The sequence below is a fragment of the Melitaea cinxia genome, chromosome 20, assembly GCF_905220565.1.
Source record: "Melitaea cinxia chromosome 20, ilMelCinx1.1, whole genome shotgun sequence".
NCBI classification, from domain to species: Eukaryota; Metazoa; Arthropoda; class Insecta; order Lepidoptera; family Nymphalidae; genus Melitaea; species Melitaea cinxia.
In genome coordinates this window covers 7,477,256-7,501,849 of record NC_059413.1, presented here as the reverse complement: position 1 = coordinate 7,501,849, position 24,594 = coordinate 7,477,256, and the positions used below count along the sequence as shown (strand labels likewise).

General features: G+C 34.3%; 3 protein-coding genes across 4 annotated transcripts; 1 reads left to right on the top strand and 2 right to left on the bottom strand.

Annotated features, from left to right (window-relative positions):
• Nucleotides 1-1,126: 1,126 nt before the first annotated feature.
• LOC123663337 (coiled-coil domain-containing protein 42 homolog) lies at nt 1,127-5,378 on the bottom strand. Of its 2 annotated transcripts, XM_045598026.1 has the most exons (7): nt 5,269-5,378; nt 4,733-4,934; nt 4,061-4,234; nt 3,326-3,404; nt 2,225-2,364; nt 1,559-1,821; nt 1,127-1,241 (listed from the first exon to the last, which is right to left on the bottom strand). In XM_045598026.1, exons 1-7 carry the CDS (start codon nt 5,376-5,378, stop codon nt 1,214-1,216), a joined length of 996 nt encoding a protein of 331 aa, XP_045453982.1. In that variant the 3' UTR covers nt 1,127-1,213. The 2 variants fall into 2 exon arrangements, 1 of the variants encoding a protein (XP_045453982.1); XR_006744637.1 differs by lacking the exons at nt 1,127-1,241; nt 2,225-2,364; nt 3,326-3,404; ... (1 more) ...; nt 4,733-4,934; nt 5,269-5,378 and adding an exon at nt 1,885-1,973 and having other exon boundaries at nt 1,733-1,821.
• Nucleotides 5,379-6,768: 1,390 nt separating this feature from the next.
• LOC123663358 (peptidyl-tRNA hydrolase 2, mitochondrial-like) lies at nt 6,769-8,130 on the top strand. The gene is made up of 2 exons (XM_045598048.1): nt 6,769-7,063; nt 7,745-8,130. The coding sequence occupies exons 1-2, from the start codon at nt 6,944-6,946 to the stop codon at nt 8,108-8,110; spliced, it is 486 nt and encodes a 161-aa protein (XP_045454004.1). The 5' UTR covers nt 6,769-6,943; the 3' UTR covers nt 8,111-8,130.
• A 4,937-nt stretch (nt 8,131-13,067) lies between these two features.
• On the bottom strand, nt 13,068-22,553 carry LOC123663701 (cellular tumor antigen p53). Its single transcript, XM_045598368.1, has 8 exons — nt 22,353-22,553; nt 20,353-20,404; nt 19,895-19,934; nt 18,811-18,909; nt 17,796-17,979; nt 16,178-16,409; nt 13,500-13,740; nt 13,068-13,238 (listed from the first exon to the last, which is right to left on the bottom strand). The coding sequence occupies exons 2-8, from the start codon at nt 20,385-20,387 to the stop codon at nt 13,068-13,070; spliced, it is 1,002 nt and encodes a 333-aa protein (XP_045454324.1). The 5' UTR covers nt 20,388-20,404; nt 22,353-22,553.
• Nucleotides 22,554-24,594: the final 2,041 nt, after the last annotated feature.

The following is a 24,594-nucleotide window of genomic DNA, read 5'->3' as shown; positions in this document are numbered from 1 at the left end:
AACATTAAATAAATATATTAATGTAGGTAATATGTTTCTAATGTAGCTAAAGAGTTTTCGAGGTCAATAATAATAAAATTAATTGTTTTCTGTTAATGGCACAAGATAGACGTTATAATCTTAACTTCAGAATAGTTGTTGTTGACGGGACTCAAATACAGCTCCGTATCTAGAGGGATGGTGAACAAATCTGAGCACCCGCTCCTGAAAGCAGTTTCAAGGAACACCAAAATTATAATATAATATACCTACTTTGAAATGTATTTATTACGATATAATATGCTACTGGCTATATATATATATATATATATATATATATATATAGCCAGTACTTAGGTATAATAGTATTCAATAATTCAAATCGGTTCGAAAATAACAAAAAATGTTTTTTTTTTAATGTAAAAATAGATCTATTTACTATGTAGATAGTGTAAATGCCACTTTAAATCTACAACAACTATCAACCTTTTCTCGTTGAAACTTCGCTGTTTAAGGACTAATTACACGAAATTAAACTTTTGCTAACGACTCGTAAACGGTTCCGATCGCTAATTACCGCGACAGTTTGAAAATGTTTAGAAACTAGAAATTGTTAACAAGTTTTCATAAATCATTGTAAATAATTATATATATCCTTTTAATTAATTTAATAATTTTACTGTCCTTTTTTCTGAATGCTTCACTTCTTCTTCAGCAGCCTATCGCAGTCCACTGCTAGACATAGGTCTCCATAAGTCCGCGCCAAAAATGGCGTGAACGTGAATGTGTGTTGCCCATAGTCACTACGCTGGGCAGACGTTTTTTTTCTCAATGCATTTGTACAAAACTACAAAATCGATGAAAGTAGCCACTGATTAAAAAATAAGTATAATAAAATCACTAAATCCTGTCTTGATTTGAACGCATTTTATTTAACGATATTTTAACTTAAAACTAATAAGTTACTTAGGTACGTTACTTTAAGAATCACCTCTAAACAAATTACTAGATACTTATTTATAATATTAATTAAAATATTTCCTGTCGATTTTTGTATTAGCAAATGAAATTATTAATATTAACTGACTACGAGCAATTCTCGCAGAATATTATTAGATACTGTAGTTTACAAAACAAAACGAATACGAATGGGTATAGGTATAATTTAATTTTAAAGATAAAACAATTCAGAATACATTTTAGTAACAATCGCTGTTTCTTTTGATCGCTGATTCTATGATGTCTGTGTTGATTCTGCGTCTCTGAAAAAGAAATAAAATCTATAACTTTTAGGTATATTTTTAGAAAAAAATCTTGTAATTATACATAGTAATTGATGATATTAATTATATTTTTGAACGTTGAAAATTTTAGCAACAAGCTGATAGAGATCGACTTATTAAAAAACATGTGGTTCCAAATTACGAAGTACGAGTAGGTACTCAATGTGTAGAAAATAAACTTTCTAGATATTTTGAGGTATGTATTTGTAATTCTTTTACCTAAAACTACTGAACCAAAACCTACTAAGTTTCATTTAGTTATAGACCTAAAAGCTATTTATATAAATGCGACAAACTTTTCCTTCGAACGTCGTTGAGCAATCTTATAGATTCGTTTCAATTCCAACAACGCCCGCATAATCACAACCAACTGTTGTTCAAAGTCCCCACTCTTGACGTCTATCGCTAAGGCCTTCTGCTTGCAAATCTTCACGTAAAGACTCCAAATTGCAGACTGGACATGGCAAAGTTCCACGTGCCGTTTGGCAGCTGTTTCCTTTAGACGATTTAGGGCTAGCTCCCATTTTATGACGCGATTTCTAACTTTGTCATAACGCCACTGAAAAAACAATAAATTTAATGTTACTTTTAAATGTATATACAAGTATGTGACACTACTTACATAACAAATGCCGCAACGCAGCAGAGCAGCCTGACCCGGGAAATATTCTCAACCTTACAGAAAATAACAGCCAAATCATAATGCTCTCAACTAGTGTTGTGTTTCTGTGGTGAGTAAAATACCAAAAACTCTTTCAAAATATCAGGGATTAGCATCGCACTTCATGGCGCTCATGGCTATCGGTAACCGCTTACCATCAGGCAGGCTGAATTATACCGCTTATAGTAATAAGAAATATATTTAGTTTAGAATACGTAGGGCTAAGGCAAAAAAAAGGAAAGGTAAAAGCTACAAATTTTAAGATTCCAAAATATATTCAATTATTCCGTATTCACACTACCCTAAGATCAGCGAGAGTATTGTTAAGTCCCATAATAGAGAGCTTCTTCTCTTCGGTCAGAGCTGCGATTTCTTGACGAGCGGACTCCAGCATTTCAAGATCACGCTCTTGACGTTCTGCTAGCGTGCTTTTAGCTGCGGCTAAAAAAAATTTTCTTATAAATCCTCTATAGGAATATTGTAAACATAATTGTGTTAGGAAGATGGATGTTAGCTCACGTCCATGCAGGTAAAGTCACAAGAGACATCTACTTAGAAAACCAAATTGTAAAATAGGAATGTTCATTTTCAAAATCCTTGAAAATAATTAATTGACGAGTGTAAAAAGTTAAGTTTTTTAACTAAAACAGTCCACAAGCCCGCAGTAGTGCAGTGTTTTGGATTAAACTCAGACACTTCCCCTTTTTTTTATTCATAGATAGGCTGGCGTTTGACCGCTATTTCACCTGATAATAAGTGAAAATGCAGTCTAAGATGGAGCACGCTTACCTAGAAGTAACCTATTCGCTCGCGACTTAAAGATCCCCAGGTCATAGCTATCGAGAAACACAGACGCTGGTAGAGAGTTCTATTCTTTGGCCGTACGGATCAAGAATGTACTAGCGAATCGCTTAATGCGTATAGGAGGAATGTCAACTATATAAGGGTGATGTAACGCAGAGCGTCTGGTTGTACGACGATGGAAGGGGGAGGGGGGAATCAGGTCATGGAGTTCTTGCGCACACTCTTCGAAGTGTATCCCCGACAGGCCGGCCACCATACGCCGATGATGCAAGCTTTGCAGCTTTGTGGCGACCAGTGCATCATCACCGATGAGCCTCCTGGCTCGTCTCTCAATTGATTCAAGAAGCTCCAGCTGGTACTTGGCTGAGCCAACCTAAAGATGAGAGCAGTACTCCATGCATGATCGAACTTGTGCTTGATATAAATTCAGAATCTGTTCCGGAGTGTAGTACCGTCTCACCTTCGAGAGGACGCCCAGTTTTTTGCAGCTGTTTGAGCTTTTGCCTGATGATAAAGTAACGCTAAGTATGGAGGAAGAGGCGTATGGCTACAGTGAGATTTTACAGACTGAATCGTAGAGTATACGAGGTATATTTACCTAAAGCTTCGTATCTGTTGAGGACATCCAAAGGTTGCTTAAATTCGGGGTAGTTATGCACTACCGACATCAAGTAGTCCTAAAACAGTATTTCTAAATGAACTAAAAGCATGGTATTAATATGGTTATGTTCAATATATTAAATTTTAAATTTATATTGCAAAAAATGAAATTTTGTATACACGAGTGTAGCACGATCGTAAAAAGGCAAGGAGGTGTTTGGGGATTTGCAATAGTAAAACAATGATCTTCTGCTTTGAAGGCTTATTTTTCGTATTCATGGACGAATAAATTATATTAAAAGTATCATTTTCTATATTATTTCTTTAATAATTTTCATGCACCCATTTACAAACTAAAATATTTATTTATTCTTTATTGTAGGTACACAAAAAACATAGAGATTAATTATAAAATAAAATAACGATGTACACCAATCGGTCTCATCGTTAAATAGCGATCTATTGCGATTTTAAATAGGAATCAAACCACAACAACAAAAGGCAACCTTTAACAGGCTGTATCAATTTGTTTTAATCATCATTTACAATCGCCACTTTAGTATTTACAGCAATATTTCAATTTACACATAACTACTACTTTAACCCCTATATGTCTTCATTTACCCTCCTCTAGCTATAGCTACGATATACGCTAACGATAAATTACACACCATCAGGTGCTGCGGTGCGTGCGTGCGGTTTGCTGACTTAACCGTATAAAAAATAATGTTACCTCATAAATTGTATAATCTTTAACTTGCTTTTCCATCAATTGTTTTACTTCCTCCATCTCTGCAACACGTTGCCTTATCGCTTCCGTCTCTCTGGTTTTACGTTCCAGCGCTTCGTTATCATCTGCCATCTTGCGTTCCGCACGATCGCGTTTCTCTTGATTTTCTCTAATAAACTGCAGAAAAAAAGTTACCCTATTATTTAATGTTCGATTGAAGAACATCGTTCATACAATTTCTAAAATAGAATGACGCGTAACTTACAATTTTTTTTTAATGTACATCGCTACGAAAATATATGCTTTAAGTACATCGCTACGAAAAGATCGTTTAAATTCGTGTTTTTTTAAAGGACGAAAAATGTTTTTGGTAACTTATATTAAATTCGTTTTGTTCATTAATATCTGATTCATAACTATTAAAATTTCAATGTTTATGTATGTATCTATAATGACTGAAAGCTTCCATTACCGTGCTATACTATATAAGAGAGTATGCTATGTATTAATTTTAGGGCATCTTTCCTGTATCTACCTATTCTAAAACCTTGCTTTAAGGTTTATGTGAGACAAAAGAATATTTGGCAACACAATTATAGGAACGGAGTTCAAGTATACTACACTTCTTAAAATTTATTATTTTCTTAAGAACGAAGTAATATGTTGAGGGTCGACCTTGTTGAAACTTATAAATGAATCTTTCAAGAGCATTTCTTTCTCGCGTAAGTCTTGCCATTTAACATCCATTGCGATTCTATTTTCTTGCTCTTCGTCACGTTTGAGTGCTAGTTTCTCGTCCGCTTCCATGAGATCTCGTCGCGCCTGTTCCATCAATACTTGGGGAGTTGGTCGCGCAACGTCCCATACTGGATATTTCCTGATAGAAAAATGTACGATAATTAGGTATTAACTTGCTTCATATGAATACATATGTAGTATATACCTATATAAATATTTTAAAAGATTAATTACAGTTTAATAAAAGTTTATTGCTATAAATAAAAGAGAATTTATTTTTATATATCACAAAGGTGACAAACAAGATTATGGTCCACTTAGTGGTAAAGGGTTATCGTAGCATAGAGACGCCTGCAACGTCAGACGAATCACAAACGCTTTATCAACACTACCCACGATCTTCCCAGGACGCTGATAAAGGTTATTCTACGTCCTACTCCTAACTTAATTTGTTTTAATTGTCACTTTCTTACTTCACCATACGAGATGTTTCCATCAATGACTTGAAATATTCTGCTGTTGATTCTACGGGCGCACCGTGTGGAATGGCAATAGGAGCCAAATCTTTCAACGATTTTTTCATTTTGAAACCAAATCGTAGCCCAAACAATAAGTTTTTAAGAACTAGTCAGTTCAATAAACAAAAATAAGTATTATTTTAATTAATCTTTGTATCAAATATCGTATAAATAACCGTTGCTATCACAGTTGTTAAGGAATCTATTTTACTCTAATTGCCAAAGACAATTAAGTATTGCACTTATATGTAAGTAATTTAAATTTCTTAATAACTTATATATAGCTGAGTTACTTGATGAAAGAATGTATAACATCGTACGTTAAATTACTACCTAAATTTAAGCAATTGTGGTCCTCGTTCGTGTTGTTTTATCAAACCTACTGTGTAATTATTTGCAGTAAAAAATATCAATCGTTCTCGTGATCTCTTAAAATAATTATGTTCAAGATCTTTTTTTAAATAATTATGTTAGACGAGTGAAAACGTCATTGTTATCCAGACGAGGGCGGAGAGGCTCCGAATCCATGATAGTGTCTCGCATGCGGTGGTCGCGGTGACTAGACACACTAACACCTGTGTCTATTACACCGAAGACAAGAACGACGCAATTGGCCACTTCGTCAGAAGGGCGGTGGAGGCTAACCGTAGGCAAATTCTCGAGCACAGCCTCAAAATGGCGATCCATAATAGGGGTGCGAATGTTATTGAGGATGTGCTCGCAAAACTGGCAGCGGGCGCTGTTTTAGGAAAATGAGAGTGGCCGTCGACAATGCGGTAAATTAACAATGTAGAGTCACACAATGTAAAGTATAAAGCATGTAGTGTGTTATAAAATTAATGGAGCATGTAGAAAAATAAATAAAAAAAGCAAAAAAAAACCATAGTCGTAAATAATTATCCTAATTATTAACCTACATAAATATATATGTATATATAGGTATATATATCTCTCACGGTCAGTTTTGGACTCACCATCGAAATAGAGAAAATAAGCCTTAGTTCGTAATTTGAAGCATGCAATGTTGAAAATAATACGCCTCAACGCTTGAAAATTAAAATGTAAATAAAAAAGGCATGGGCCCTCAAGAGCCTATGGATGTTAAAATTTAAATTAAAAAAATAATAATAATTATGTTAATTCTCATTTTTACCACAATCATAGATCAAGTAAAAAAAATAGATGACGCACTTTATTGTACGGTATTGTTTTTGCACCATTTAATTACAAAAGAACGGCATTTTATAGGCAAAGTTACTGTACGAGGCCCCGTGAGATACTAACGAAAATGAGCGTAGTTTGATGCATATGTGTGCGTGAGCGCGTGTGTTTACTTGAAGGAGCCGAGTTTTGTGGCTTCAGTTACAACAAAGGCCGCGCATTATCTACTTTTTTTTACTTCATCTATGCCAACAATATTGTTTTTCGCAATGACAAGTCTTCGTTGTGTCAAACTAAAAATCAATCAAATTGCAATATGTCACTTGTTAAGTATTTGTATTGTAGGTTAAACAATTTTTAAGTGTTTCGTTCATGTTTAAAGGACATTGAATAAAGGTACTTGAATCTCGCGGTAATATTTCATCCCGGTAATTTAAATATACTAATAATCATTCCTAATCAGAAGAAAATGGAATTAAATTTAAGTTTTGTTACCGGGTTAGGATGCGGTATCTGCATTGGTATATCACTGTTTGCATTTAAAAAATACTTTAAAGCATTTTCTGAAACTGCAGAAGCTGTGAAGAAGGTACTAGTGAAATTATATTAATAAGATAAAATAACCTGTTTTATACGTAACTAACTTATCTTAAAGAAATATGCAATTTTAACAATAACAATTTATAAAGATGAGATACTTTTTTTCATTGCGCCTTATAAATATATAGGTAAAGCTTTAGATTAGGTAAAACCGAATTTAGGACCGTGGGGGCATGGGGGGGAGAGGGTGGGGAACGCTTCCCCTGGTACCACTGTCACACCTCGGAACCCCATGGTTATGGAGATATCCATGGTTAAAGTTTTGAGGTTAGAAGAAGAATTTCGAAAGTTAGAGGAACGCTTGGCTCCGGCGCTGCGGGAAGTGCAGCCCTTCTGCCCTTGCGTGCGAGGGCTGCCCTCCCTCCGCGCCTCCGCGACACAAAAAAAAACACTAGGGGTAGGACAGACTCAAAACTTTAACCATGGATATTTCCATAACCATGGGGTTTTGAGGTGTGACAGTATTACCTTGTATAGATTCCCCTACACCCTCCACCCTCCACACCCAAAAACCCCATAATTCGGTTTTTCTAATTCGGTTTTACCTAATCTAGATCTTAGCCAATGTATAAATTGATTATAATGTCTTGTAATCATATATTGAAAGTCTTATAACAGTAGCTTTTAATAACAATTTTTCAATACTATTTATACTTAAATTTTGTTTCAGTTTGCATCAAATTCGGAATATAAATTAGTATTAGTTGTAAGAACTGATTTAAGTATGGGTAAAGGTAAAATAGCTGCACAATGTGGTCATGCAGCAGTTGGGGCTTACGAGAAAGCTTTGAAACTTGACCCAGACAGTTTAAAAGTTTGGAAAATGACAGGCCAAGCCAAAATAGCACTTAAGACAGATTCAGTAGATGAAATTAAACAAATAGCTGATAATGCAAAAAAAATGGGTCTGGTGACATCATTAATAAGGGATGCCGGAAGAACTCAAATTGCAGCAAATTCAATTACAGTGCTTGGTGTGGGACCTGCACCCAAAGATGTTATTGATAAAGTAACTGGTCACTTAAAATTGTTGTAAATAAATATTATTCTAACAAATGTTGTTTTTTATTACATTTAGAGATACAATATTCTATGATTTAAATAATTTGTTTTAGTACATAATTAACAAGAATGATTGTGGTTGATAAAGAAATTTAAAAACAAAGTTTAAAATAATTGTGTTTGCTCGCAAACGAAAAAAAAAACTGACTTCAATTACATCGACGAGTAATACAACGCAGATCGACGAAAAAATAGTCAAGCAACTACGCGTTATCAAAGATTACTCAAAAAGTAGTTATCAGATCTCGATAAAATTTATATGTGACCACATGATAAACATCAGCTTTCGATTAAATTAAAAATTATCAAAATCGGTACACCCAGTAAAAAGTTATTACAGATTTCGAGAGTTTCCCTCGATTTCTCTGGAATCCCATCATCAGATCCTGGTTTCCTTATCACGGTACTAAACTAGGGATATCCCCTTTCCAACAAAAAAAGAATTATCAAAATCGGTACATCCAGTAGAAAGTTATGCGGTTTAATACAACGTAGGTCGACGAAAAAAGCGTCAAGTAAAAACGCATTATTAGATATAACTCGAAAAGTAGTTGTTAGATCTCAAATAAATTTAAATGGGACCAATTGACACACACCACCTTTCGATTAAAACAAAATTTGTCGAAATCGGTCTAACCGGTCAAAAGTTCTGATGTAACATACATAAAAAAAAAATACAGTCGAATTGAGAACCTCCTCCTTTTTTGGAAGTCGGTTAAAAATATTTTAATGTTGAAATAATAATGGGTATTTTACAATACGCCAATTTTTTTTTAAATTTTTGTTGAGTGTTACTTTGTTGCTTAGTCATTTAAATAAATAAGCCAGTTGTATTTTAGTAATTTATTATAAATTCTAAACTTAATAACATAGGAATATAAAAAAATGTAGTTATTACAGAGAAAAAAAAATGAAATGGTATTACAATAAGTTATTTTTGAGGAATATGATTTTATTTTCTTATTAACTTCTTAAATATTAATAATACAAAGGCACATTTTTTATGAAATATTATGTTTAAGAATCATTTTATTTTATGACAAAACTGCCAGTACCAAAAAATATTTCTAACATACATTACATAATTTGTTTACGGAAACACATTTTATAATTATAAAAAGGAAATAATTATACAACAAATACAACATTTCAATTTTAAAACTTATTCAAGGAAATTGTATAGCAGTATTTATGTACTTTATTGTATAATTTAACTATGTAAATAAAGGGTATATACCTTCCTGCATAATTGGATAAAGTAACACAAACATCCATCAAATAAGTTTATCGAATGGCCACATACTATCTTTGTTTTTTTTTTTCTTTTTTAATTCAGATATAAATCGTAATAAAATGTAAAAAAAATAGCCATTTGTGTGCTACATATGCACTCATTCCTGGAAGGAAGATTTATTTCCCCTAAGTCGGGTTCCTATACTCAAAAATAAATTGTTTTCTTATGAACCATTCAATTTCGACCATGTTCTGTTTTAAATCGAACTTTTTGGCAACAAAACTGTTTTTAAATATAGAAACAACTAAAATCGCTCGCTTCAGCCTGTAATATCCCACTACTTGGCATAGGCCTCTTTACCCATGAAGGAAAAGGATCAGAGCTTAATCCACCACGCTGCTCCAATGGCGAGTTGGCGAATATATTCCCTACTACGAGTAACGATCGCTATCAGGTGTACATGATAACAACCAGGACCGACGGCGAAACATGCTCTCCGAGGCACGGTAGGGAGACCCACAAGGACTGTACAAACAACTAAAATTGCTGTTGAAAATTAAAATTGTCAGATCTATATCAATAACTATTAGATATTTTCTATTGTATGTAACATTTTCAAAACTTTATTTTAATTAATTATTAAGTACAAAGGAGTTATTTTTTTTAAATTTTGTCAAAAGTAATAATAAGTATGGAAGCCCAAAATATACATTCAAAAATATTAAAGATAAATTTTACATTATATGGAATGTTTTTAATAGATATACTAAGCTATTTTAAGGCACAATTTTCACTCAATGTCAATTTATATCAATAACAACATAACAAATAAATAAATTTTAGGTTTCTTTTTTGTACTCAAAATTTTACACTTTCAAAACAATTTTATTATTTCTTTCACTATTACAAAGTTGCTTTACCTAGGGCAGTTTCAGCATAAGAAAATGGTTGTAGAAGGAACACTACAATAGTGAACAATAGTTACAATTAATGTCAATGCATCTGGAATCAGAAGAGAAATCAAAGTAGTTGATATTATTACTTGAAATAACCACTTATTTGTTATGTAGTCGAGTGTTTCATATACAGACTATATTAAAAAATTGATTACAACTTAAATAAAAATAAGTATCTCATATAAACTAGTATTCGGAACCGGGAAATCGTGGTTCTTGCGGTGTCGGTTCTTCAGTCAAAAAGAATCGAAAAATTTTAGTCCAGGTTCTTTGGGTTCTTTCGAGAATTTACTTAGAAGTAGCATTACTTCTCTTTAAAATTTCGTTTTTTTTTTTAAATCTCTTCTTCGTATAATTATTACCGCTAAACACGAAAATAGAAAAATAAGAAAATGTCAATGAGAAGACTGGGCGATTAAATTGTTTCATTTTAATATTGTTATTTTTTGCTAACTTTCTTAAAATTTAACGACCGATACTGTTGTTGATTAATTGTAGTACACTTTTAAAGAATGAATTTTATTTTATATAATAAAAACTAAAAAGAACCAGGAAATTCCAGTCAAAAACCTACCAGTTCTGGGAACCTTAGTATGAACCTATATTATCAGTATATCTTGTTGAAATAACGCGATAATGCCCTAGATTAACATGTGGTAGATGATACAGCAATACTATTTAGTTTTTTTTTTTTTTTTTATAAATCCCCTTTACATTAATATCTAACATTAGAAAAGTAGGCAAATATTAGACCATAAAGATATTTCTTTGGATTGTTTTGGCTATATTATATAAACCCCATATGTAATTCTATAATCTCATAGGTTCTTAATAATTATCCTGTACTTTAGCAGATTCGTTTAAATTAATTAAATTTCAATTAAATTATGATAGGCAATTTACCTAAATACCTAACTTATGTAATCTATGTAAGCAGAATTGAAACTAGCACAGTAGGTTACATAATTTAAATACAAAAATATATAGCATTATTATAGTTTACGGTTTCTGTACGCATATTTATATACCAAAATTACAAACGTATGCTGTTTATATATAAGTATAATTTATACTATACTAAAATTTATCAAATGGATTCATTTCAGGTATTTCTGTAATGTGCCTAGGCGGTTCATAGTATTTGAATAACCATTCAAAATAATGCTTTTTCATGTCTAAATTTTTATATGTATTTTGTATATATATTATATACAAAATATATAATATATATTTTGTATATATTGATAGCAAATTTGACAGTTAATCAGTTTAAGTAATCGACTTAGAACAAATATAATAGGCGGAAATTTATACATACTATTTTTACCATTTATGAAATTCACTGGCCTTTTTAAGTCTAGTGTCATATATTTGTGGCATAATATATATAAAAATGTTACCTATGTTCAAAGATTAACATTTTCCAGAATAATAATAATACCACGACCTAAACTTAATAAAAAAAATTATTGGTTAGGTTAAAGGCTAAGGATCACAGATTTGTTATAAATTCTCAATCTTAATATTATTGAAAACTGTGGTGGTGGTGTAATAGTAGATGAAGATATAAATAAACAAATTCTCTAACAAACAAAAGCTAAGGAGTTGTTCTGATTATTTTTCTGGGGATTTTTTGTGATATGTCCACACTTTTGGAAAAAAAGTTGGCAACATTATTAATTTTATAATAACCCAGCATGTTAAGCAAGAACGATTAAAATTTCATTCCGTGGTATTACAAAGTTCTAACACCCAACGTCCTAATTATATCATACTTCTCAGCAACGAGTTCTATGAGCAACTTTTTTACGTCGACGTATACTTAATATTCGGCGTCCATATACTTGTCTATACCACAGGATTATGTTGAAGCAATGCCAATATGACTACCATTTATTACGTAACTAATAATAATTATCCTAATTTTAAAAAATGGTACATATCGTAATCATAATAAAAATATGTGTTTTACTAGTGTAGTTATTGTAACGTTTTAAGCCTATCTAAAAGATATCTAAAACTATACGTAAAATTGTCATAAAAAATGTTTAAGAAATTATTAATTTGTATATTCAGTTCACTTTCAAGATCAAAATAATACTAATAAGCTTGTAAACATTTTAAGTTTAAGGTACTCCATATTTACAGTACCTGAAAATAAGTTCTTAAAAATAGTGTAAACTTAACTATTACTTAATGACATACTATTCATTCATACAGTATAACACTTTCTATAATAGGCCTAGTTGCGATATAAAAATATTGACAACAAAGAGATGTTACGACTATTAGACAAAGCTGACCTTGAAGCCATATTTGTAGTTAACGCTTACCCCGTGGTCACAGGTGACGACCATGACATCTGCAAGGTCGCCGAAATATCGGGAGTTACAAATATGGTATATAGTAAGTCCAGTAAAAATAAAGAAAAAAATTAAAATTTAAATCTTTTCTACCATTATTAGTGTATGGTATTCATTATCAATTAAAATATAACTTAGCAGCAGACCCTACTTAGCATTTAATCATTAATATCAACCAGAAACAAAGATTATGATTTGAGCAATAAAACACTACTGCCTTAGCCAACTAATCAGCCGATTATTCGATTATTTTACAGACCAGTCAGCTAAACTTATATGGCCTGTCGCTAATTGACAATGTGAAAATACATCGCAACATATAGTTTTAAATATAGATAAAAAATATTTTTAGTGTGGCAAGTTTTGTGTTTACGTAGTTTAGTCTCGGACATTCGCAATTTGAAATTCTTCTCTCTCCACTAAGTTTTCGAGTTCGTTTATACAGTTTCGGAGGTCAGTGTGGTTAACTTTAGCATCTCTAGTTTGTTTCATCATATTTATCATAACTGTGAGCCCTGTCAACGCTGTTCTTGAGCCGTACACTTGCATCTAGAACAAAACATTTTTAATAGACAAAATAATGAAAGCAAAAGTATACTTACATACAGAGATATGAGATTTACGTTTCCTTTCGAATTTTTGAAGTTTACTTCTTATGAAACCATATAAAAAATCATGTTAAACAATACTGAGCGGTCTCGCTTTACTGAGCTTTTAGCTGTTTATAAGATATAGGTAGAATAGTATATCAACCTTGTCACTCTCATCACTTCGTCACTTAAAATCTTTAGAGTAAATAAAGATTATTACCGCTGGTAGATTGACAACGACGTCCTCGTCAGTGACGTCACGAAGGCGCCGCTTCGTGGGTGGAGGGCCAGTGTTCGCAGGGACCGCGGGAGTTGCGGGGGGCAGGGGGATTGCGGGGGCCGGCGCGGGAGGAGACAGCGGTCGTTTACCGGCGGACGGCTTCTTCTCGTCGGATAGCAGGTCGCGCTTGGGGCACGAGCACACGCGCGCGCCCACGCTCTGGCGACCGAGCACTCTGCCGCTGGAAACGATATTAGACTACATTATATTATTGACTTATTTATTAAATACATTTTAAACAAAAAAGACCCTAGTGAGCTTTATGTGTTATAGTTAGATCTTTCTGTGTGTTAGTTAAAAAATAACTCTAGTTTTCTTTATAGTATCTTCTTATAATTATGTAATCCAAATCGGGCTCGACAATCAGTAGTAACTATACTCGCGTACAACTGAATCGACTCAAGCCGTATATTGGTATATGAGTTTGATTTTTCGGAAAATGGCTTATCCAATTTTCGTAAAAAAATTTTTATTCGAAAGACATTTTTTTTTTGATAAATTTAGCAATTTTCAAATAAACAATGACAAAACTTTTTAAATAAATACGGTCAAACATGAGCGTTACAGAAATTACTCGTTGCGGTACCCACAAGTTGCGAGACTAAATCATGTATAAAGCTCACGTGACCCATATTTCTTATCAGTCACTCGTTAGACGTTGACTCTCTTAAACTCCCGGCATTTAAAATCGCGATCCAATGGACATTACCTCAGAAGCAGCGGCCTAAGTTGTAGCTTTGTTACAAGCGGGCCATAATCAACGGCAAGTCGCTTGTGAACTTAACATGAGCCAATCAGCTGTTTCACGAGTATACAGAAGGTTTCAAGAGACTGGTGGCTTCGTTCGGAGACCACAAACCAATAGACACCGGAGCACATCTGAGACGGACGATCGCTTCATTGTCTCCACTTCGTTGAGAAATCGTCATTTCACGGGCGTTAATGTGCAACAGGAACTCAGAAGGGTTCGAGGAGTGACTGTCAGTCAGTGGACAATTAGAAGACGCCTGAAAAAAGCCAATTTAACTCCTAAACGGCCAGCCAGAGGCCCGAAACTGACCGCAGCTCACCGTCAAGCCCGACTTCAATTTGCTCGTGAACACCTCAATTGGACTATTGAGCAATGGAGTTCCATCCTGTTCCGTCCTTCCACTGACGAGAGCAGAATGTGTCTCCATGGCAACGACAGAAGAGACCGAGTATACAGGCGTCCAGGGGAACGGTTCTCTCAATGCTGTTTCGCTGAAACAGTATCATATGGTGGTGGTTCAGTCATGATGTGGGCTAGAATATCATATGAAGGGAAGACCGAGCTGGTTTTCGTGCCATGTGTGGTGGTCATGTTGTGCCTTATGCAGGGTACATAGAAGATTTTCTATTGATGCATGATAATGCTCGGTGCCATACAGCAAGTGTCACTCGCCAGTTTCTTCAAGAGGTGCAAATTGAGACGATGATGTGGCCAGCCCTCAGTCCTGATCTGAATTGCATTGAGCATTTATGGGACGAGCTCAAACGGAGGGTGCGAGCTAAAGATACGGCTCCATCAAGCATCGTCGAGCTCAAAACTGCGCTAGAGGAAAAATGGAATACGATATTAGATTACGAGATTTTATCAATTTTTTGATCAATGAAAAATCGCATGCAAGCCGTTATAAAAGCTAGGGAAGGCAATACAAAGTATTGAAAATTTTAATTTTCTTTACTTTTATCAAAAATATGTTTTTTTATGCATTATGTTGTTGTTTTCATTTTTCTTCATTTTTTATGCATTTCTGTAAAATTAAATTTTATCAATAAATATTAAATACTCAACAGATTTTTCTCATTAGGATAGCATTTTTTAAGAGAAATGATTAGGCTTTCAAACAAAAAAAAAACAAGAAAATCGGATAAGCCATTTTCCTAAAAATCGAACTTTAATACCAATATCTAGGGGCACGGTAGTGCCCCCGCCAAGACGAACCAAAAAAAAAAACGAAAAGCACTTCGCTACCGTCACGTGGGCGTAAGGTGGAAAATTTTTTCACTGTTTTTTACTTTTCTGTAATACAATAGTTCTATTAAAGAAAAAATAAAAAGAAGAAGAATAATTGATATACATATAATACAAATAAAAATAAAAAGAGAAAATATATTTATATAAATGAGACAGGAAAGTCGTCATCTACAACATCGGCAGCCGGTAGTAACGAAACGGCCAAGCCACATATTTTGACTAAGGTGTAGAGTTTGTGAAGTTAGGGCGTGTAGAGTTAGAAGCTTGGTTCTACATGATATCTGATAACTTTTTGACAGTGCGAGCCATATGATCTCGTCTTGGTAACATTTTACATGAAAATGTTTTTGGTGGGATTACGGCTTGACTCGATTCAGTTGCACGCGAGTGTAGCAGTAACTAGAAGAAAACTTCTGAGGATTAAAGGAGTTTATAATGTTTTGTGTCTAGAATACTGCACTACTTTTTACATTTTGATACGAGTGTTTTTTTTTTAACTTTTAGGGTTATGGCAAGAACAAAAACAATTATTGATATAAATTTTTTACAATAGAAAAGCGTCTTCCAACGTTTGATGTAAGCTGCGATAGGCATAAGTGTGCGCATGGGGTGTACTCACGCCATGTCCTCGAGAGTGAAGATGATGTCGATCGGGCGGCGGTTGATGCCGGAGGAGCAGCTGTTCTTGCAGACGAAGTGGAAGGCGTGCGTCTGCGGCGCGGTGAGGCGCACGAGCACGGACAGCCACGAGTCGGGCACGTCCGCGCAGCCGCAGTAGAACACGCCGGCCGCGCGCGCCGAGCGCAGCACGTTCTTGATCACGTGCTGCTCCGTGCGCGCGTCCAGCGCTGCTCCGGAAACAATTGTACTGGCCAGGGATTCCCTAACTTGAGGAATTCGACCCCTTGGCTACTTTTTGAGCGACATAAAGGAAACTGCACTTTTAACCGACGACAAAAAAAGCAGGACGTTTTGAATTCGACTGCATCCTTATTTAACTCATTTTTACTGGGTATACAGATTTTGATTATTCTGTTTTTTTTTTCTTTTTTATTGAAAAGCTGATGCTAGAGTTCTATTTTAATTTAAGCGAGATCTGACGAGTAGTTTTCGAGTTATCCCTAATAATTTTTATACTATACTCGTATTTGTCAATGTAAATGTAAAAACTTTATTTAATTGATAAATATTTTGTACCAGTAGAAAAAATAAAAATGGATTTTTATAGTATTTTGACTATGAGATCTGAAGTCATTTCGGCAATAAGTGCCCTTGCTTTATATAGTCTGGAAATCCCTGGCCTATACGAACATTTATATTAGTGCACACAAAGCGTACCTTAACTAATCCGATAGTCAAAGAATATAACTATCACTGTGTTCACAATAAAATAAAATCTAAAGTTACTGTATTTCTTTTTTAACCGACTTCAAAAAAGGGGGAGGTTACTCAATTCGACCCTATATATATACTAGCTGACCCCGCAAACGTTGTTTTACCATATATTTTATTAACCTCCTCAATCCCCCCCCCCCCCCTTATAATTTAGGGGAATGAAAAATAGATGTTGTTCGATTCTCAGACCTACCCGATATGCACACAAAATTTCATGAGAATCGGTCAAGCCGTTTCGGAGGAGTTGAGCTACAAACACCGCGACACGAGAATTTAATATATTAGATTATATGTTCGGGGATAACTTCGCCGCTTATGAACCGATTTTCATAATTCTTTTTTCGTTGGAAAAGAGATATCCTAGGTGTGGTACCATAATAAGGAAACCAGGATCTGATGATGGGATCCCAAAGAAATTGAGGGAAACCCTCGAAAACCTGCATAACTTTTTACTGGGTGTACCGATTTTGATGATTTTTAATTTAATCTAAAGCCGATGTTTATCATGTGGTCACATTTAAATTTCATCGAGATCTGATTACAACTTTTGGAGTAATCTTTGATAACGGGTATTTATTTGACTATTTTCTCGACTTCTTCGACGTATTACTTGCCGATGTACATAATAGAAGTCGGTTTTGTTTTCGTTTGTCAGCAAACACAATTATTATTGAGTAAGGTATTTAAAACGGAGATTTTGTTTAGTACAAAAATATTAGAATTATATTGTACACATCTGTGCCACTTAAGATCAATTTCAATTTAATAAACAGGTCCTTAATAAAACGTTATTTTTCCTTTAAAACCTTTAAAAAAAATTAAATTTTTTAAACACTCACAACTATTGAATGATTCATGAGAATGCTGTATACACCTCTCCACTCTCTTCTGTGCCTGAGAGAGTTCAGAAAAAACGGGCGTAGCACGGACGTACAGAAATTCATCTTCTGAAACCCTGTCCCATTTAAAACCCACGGAGAAATCGCAGTCCATGTTCACGTATATCCTGTTCAGTTGATGGGAATACTAAAAAAACAATACTTATGTTTTAGGAAAAGATTGCAAACATATCATTTAATAAAATTGTAACACATACATAATAAGCTCCCCAAAATTACTATACTCTAACTTATAACCCGGGGACTCGAAAAAAGACTTAGAGAGGTAGTACTGAGACTGAAGTTCGTTCAGTTCTCTCCGAGGATTCTAAACACCGCTTCTTAGGAAGTCTTGGTATGAAAGACAGAATTCACCTTGTTGCTGTCTGTATTCAGAATTGTACGGATAGAATCATATGGCGTCCACGTTATAGATCAACAACTGAGATTTAATAGAATAGTATTTGGAGAAAATAGGCTAGGATTTCTCAGTGTCAAGTAGACAATCGTTACGGTCTTCTGCAAGAATGTGATATCGCAAAAGGAGATGCTAATAAGAGTATCAGGTGTATATGCTCAACAGTTCTACTCTAAGACTGGCATGAAATGGTAAGGGAGAAAATGACAGTGATACCTTCACCCTCAGCGATATATCTGTTATTAAGCTCTGAATGCATGTGGACAATTTCTAGTCAGTTGCAGCCTGCATAGGCGGGCTATATGTCATGGCATGCCAATAGAGTAGATAGAGTATGTACAAGTGACACAGTAGCAAGGAAAAATAGCTGAGTTAAATAAATATGTACCAATAAGGCTGGCAATAACAAAGTCAAGTGAATGATAAAACATTCTAAGGGGGTACTCCAAGTCTCATTACAAAGTCAATTTCCACCTTATGTCCTCGCCTAGTTAGGTTTATTGATGCTATAAGTCTGTGTGTGTCTGTGTCTGATATGTGGAAAATTTTCACTATACTCACCAAATACTTTTTCTTTTGTGTATGTGATCCATCAATTTCCACAGCGAAATTATATATTCCGGGAAAAACTACTCTGCTGGGTGGTCCGGTTGGTGTCAACTGAAATATATATATTTTTTTAAATATAAACTTATTCAAATTTATTTTTACTTAACTCTTATCATTAAGTTAAATTTAATTTTAATATAATTATATATCCAAAAATTTACAATTCAATGTAAACATTATTTTTTTAACTATTCTTTTAATAATGTATTATATGTATTTCTCTGTATATTAATTATATATTTTAAAAATTATCACTCATCTTTTTCAATATATAACTAATTACTATATTAACTGTCTATTGCTTCTCATAATAGAGTAATGCACAGCAAAGGGTCATCCATTAACCACATGTTGTTTTTTAGCAACTTTTTAACCCTATCTAGTGATATGTGATGAGATTTTAGTGTAAATACCCATAAATCAAGAGGTTTTTTTTGGTAATAATAACTTGAAATTAAACTTAAATACACACTTTAAGTGCTGTGTGGCTACGGCACTAAAGAATTTAGCCACCCCCTCTCTTCCCGTGGGTGTCGTAAGAGGCGACTAAGGGATAACAAGGTTCCACAACCATCTTGGAACTTAAGAAGCCGACCGATGGCGGGATAACCATCCAACTGCTGGCTTTGAAATACACAGGCCGAAGACGGGCAGCAGCGTCTTTGGTGCGACAAAGCCAGTACTGCGGTCACCAACCCGCCTGCCCAGCGTGGTGACTATGGGCAAAACACGTGAGTTCACGTTATTTTTGACGTAAACTTGTGGAGGCCTATGTCCAGCAGTGGACTGTATAGGCTGTAATGATGACACACTTTAAGCAATAAATGAAACTACTATACTTTGAATTAACAGTATAAACCGATTACATTTAAGAAAATCAAGCATCGTGATAAAAATGTTGAAATAGGCATTAAGATGTTTGCTGGTCGTTTGTTTGGACAAACCCTAACCACATATAGTTTATAGTTAATTATATAACACAAAGTAAATAGATATTAATGAGTTATTATTTTAAACTGGAATAGTATATACTTACAGGTATTAATTCCTTTGGAAGATCCCCATCAAAAAGGTCACTGAAAAAAATATAGCTTATGTATATTATATACTAGCTGACCCGGCGAACTTCGTATCGCCTAACACAAACTTTATCGTATGGTATTAAAGTTCAAATTGACTTTTAAGTATTATCACAAATCTTTTGTATGGGAGTATAGAAAAGTGTTGTTTTTAGACTTTTTCAGGAAATTTAAATTTTTTTTTTTAGAATTTTTCTCTCCGTAAGAACCATCCTCGTACTTCAAGGAATATTTTAAAAAAAGAATTAGCGAAATCGGTCCAACCGTTCTCGAGTTTTGCGCTTAGCAACACATTCAGCGACTCATTTTTATATTATAGATATAACTGTTGGGAGAACTAAGATGTTAAAAAAATTAAGAGTATCTTTTAATTTATACATATATGTACATATGATATAACAAAAAAATAACTTACAAATTTATTGCAATCTCTTCACCAGAATACATCATGATTTGGATTTAAATATCTGAAAAAATTATATTGAATATATACTAAAGAACATATGTATTGATGTAGAAACGAGTCAACGAATTATTATTACTAGTGGTCGCCCAGTGATCTTAATTTGACCATAATGAATTTAAATTATAGACTTTATTGTTTATAAGTGTGTAAGTTTGATTATAATTATAAAATTAATTATAATTTCTGTCGCTGGACCAATGGCCGTTAGAGCAGACGTGTCCTGTAGTGAAAATACGGCACAGGAATGAGAAATTAAATGGTGAGAATGGTAAGAGTCATAAACATGGCCCGCTAAAACAATGTGACCATATTGAACAATCTCCTCAAGAAAAAATCATCCAGAAAATGGACATGGAAGTCCCCTGATGGAAGATACCACAACGAGATTGTCTTTATAATATATATTATGAGCAACTGACCTAGATCATTCTAAAATGTTGATGTAATAAACAACCTCAACTTTAAGAAAAACAATGGCAACATCATTCAGTTTATCCTGAGTTATAACAAAAATGTAAAAAAGAGACTGCCAAACAAACAAATGAGATGCAAAACTATAACTCAGCGATAAGTGATATGTATAGACCAGAGATAAGGACAAAATCAAAGAGAAACACACTAACATCAAAGACACTCGAACTCATCAATGAGAGAAAGAAACTACTAAAGAACAGGAAAGATAAAGCAGTGCTGTAAAATATAATAAATATCAGCAAAGAAATTAGTCGCAATACAAAACAGGATAGGTCATGCAGAAGAATCAAATGTATGATACACCAAATCAACAAAACGGGAGGCATGAATGAATGGCAGGAGGATGAAAGAAATATAAAAAGAAAAATATACAACACCTGTACACTACCAATACTAACTTATGGGACACCAGACATGTTTAACAACACAAAAACAAGGCCAAAAACTCGTTACTTGTCAGAGGGCTATGGAACGAAGCATAATGGGCTGTATGAAAGGAGATCGCAAAAGGGTGGAGGATATAAGAAAAATAACAAAAGTGGAAGATGAATTTCAAAAACAAAAACCCTGAAGTGAAGGTGGGTAGGCTACATGCTCAGAGATACTTCGAAGGACCAAAAAAATATTGTACGGAACTGTTTGTACACGTACAATAATATAGGAGGAGTTAAGGTGCAAAATGCTTTACTCCATGAGTGCTGTTTTTACACTGATTTATTTATGTTAATACACACAATACGCAAATATTCTGTATACACATATAGAGTATTTGCGTATATACTCTGTACATACACGAGGGATGTGTCCCTGTGGACCCCTAGATTTCATACCAGAAGAAAGAGAGGAAGACAAAGAAAGCGATGGTCAGACGAGATTAGAAGGGCTGCAGGCCCCTTATGGCAGAGGGCTGCATTGTCCCGGGAGAAGTCGAAGGAGTGTGAAGAGACCTTTGTGTTCCAAAGGCATGCGGATAGATGTTAGCAAGTATCTTTGAGATATTGTCGATCAACATGAATTGTGTAAAACGTTGTTAACTCTATTAGCAATAAAGGTTAAATAATAATAATATAAATTGTGTGCGAAATTTCATACTCCTCCATTCGCCCAATTTTCGTACATAGTTTTTGCTTATATATTATTATTATCATCTATATTTTTGGCGAAAAAAAGTAAAATTACAGTCGTGTTTTTTAAACAATACCCAGTAACTATGAACTTAAAAAATAATATTCATAGTTTGTATCTGATTACGAATAACGTAAAAGTATGACTGTGTATTTTGTTTTCTATGATTTTCATTGGTGTTTGCTTTAATTCTAAATAATTCAAATATCACTTTATAATCCTAATATATTGTAGTCATTACTTTAACAAATTTTCACTTAAAATAACTGACATCATGAGACGATTTTGTTTATTGCCTATCCAGGCACGTGTTAAATAAATCCAAATCTATATTTACCGAAATAACTCACCTAACTTCCTGAGAAATCTTAATTAGCTTTTATAACTTATATAGAATAAAAACGACATTTAATGTAAATATTAAAACAACCGAACTAAAACACAAAATAGAATGAGCACCGAAACCGTAAGCAGTAGGTATTTTATGTGGTCCCTCACACATACAATTAAGTTGGCCGAACGCCGTTACGACCAAGTTACGACTAAATCGCAGAGTAATGAGTATACTAATAGATATAGTGACATATGCATAGATTACATATGGAAGCCCACACATCTTCTCCGACTAAGTTGTCCAACTAATTAATTGGATACCGATCGTATCAGAATCGAAATTCACTTCCGATCGACGTACAATTGAAAAGTTGCCCAACTGTTCATTAGCACGGTTACCATAAACAAGCTCGCTGACTATCTCCATTTCTCCAACTAAAGGGGCCTACTCAAAGCACTGCCTGCAGGGCCTGCTTGCAGTTACTGCCGCAGAGGATGTTGCTCCACAAAGCACTGCAAATCATTTACGCGGCATACGTTGTCGTGTTCACTTGTATTCTCTTTGTCCTTGCCTAAATTCGTCAGTTTTTATAAATGGCTCCTACATTATTCAAACACCAAAAAATAGCATTGGGTTTGACTGTATTGAGTACTTGTAGCGTTCAAAAGAAAAAAAGGAAGCACTGGTGTAAAAAAGTTTTATATTTTTCATGTAAAAGTCACATAGCCTGCGACCGCATATCTTTGTTATGATAATGATCGTGGTTAGTTTTCCAAAGACATGGCAAATCCCTATACAATTAGATTACGTCCCTCCACACGTCTTTTTCTCGCTGGCTCATTTTTCTTGAAGAAAACAGAGCCAAACAAATAATATAATAAAACCAAACCAACTAACCACCAACTAACTGATTAATTGCTAAATGACAACCACTGACAAGACAAACCCCAGGTCAAATAGAGTAGACAAACGTCGCAATGTACCGACGTAAACAAAATGGTGGTCTAAATCGGCCCGACCGAGCTACACATGTCCCTGATTGCAGTTTACGGAGTGGGGAGATCGTGTGTCGGGCTGGCAGAACGACACTGCGGCCCTGCGACAGGGTGAACAATTAAAATATCGGCCCTGCATGCATACATACAATACGATCGGCAGTGGCACTGCAAGCAGGGCCCTGCAGGCAGTGCTTTGAGTAGGCCCCTTAAGCAACCAACAAAATAAAGTTGATCAACTAAATTGTAAACGTACGCACACCTACGCAATTTAGTTGTTCGTTAGTCGGCCAACTTAATTGTATGTGTGTGGGAGCACTAAGCGTAAACGAAAGTCAAAGACCTCAAAGTACAGACCATGGAGCATAGTTCTCTATGCTCCATGGCACAGACTCAAAGAGTGTATCACAGAGTATCACTATATAAATTATAAAGAGTAGTAGTGGCGATATAAATTGATATTTCAAAAAATATCGATACATGTACGCGATATATCGCTTCAATCCAAAGAGCAACACGGAGGGGAGTAGCCATGTACAGGCGTTCCCCTCTGTCAAGGTATAAGGCCAAATGGCCATATGCATACAATAAAATTAGTTGCAGCCGCACTGATCACTAGACTAAATCTAGTTGCGCGATTGAATCAACGTCCTTCAAAAAATGCCAAATTGTTCTGTTTTTTGCTGCAAAAAAAGATCTACCACGTCAAATTTACTATAACATGGCGTTACCTTTCATTTTAATCACATTATTACTTGTATACTTCTTTTAAACCCTTTTTAAACTTAAAAATTACAAATATTATCGGTCGTGTTGACTCGATTTGTTTACCAACACAGGCCGCTCGCCCTCATACAATATGCGGATCGGTCGAGCGACTGATCGGAGTCTATTTCCGAGAAGTCACTGTCGCCGAGCGATAGTGTTGTTACCGGTTTGTTTGTAGATGGTTATCGATAAAAACGGCAAAGGCAAAAGAGGAGACAGACATTTTTGAGATTTTGATTTATTTAAAATATTATATTGCTAGCTTTTTTTTATAAACATAGTTATATAATAAAATTGCATTAAATTAAATATAATACACGTACTATGAGTATTGATACATTTTACTAGAATCACTTAATGTGAACTTCGACCGTAATGTTTTATATAAAAATTTGGCAGGTCTTCTAAAAATCCAAATTTAAGGGATACATGGAAAAAAAGTTGTAATAACAGATTAACTTGGATGCCTACAAAAAATAGCGTAATTTGTTCAGA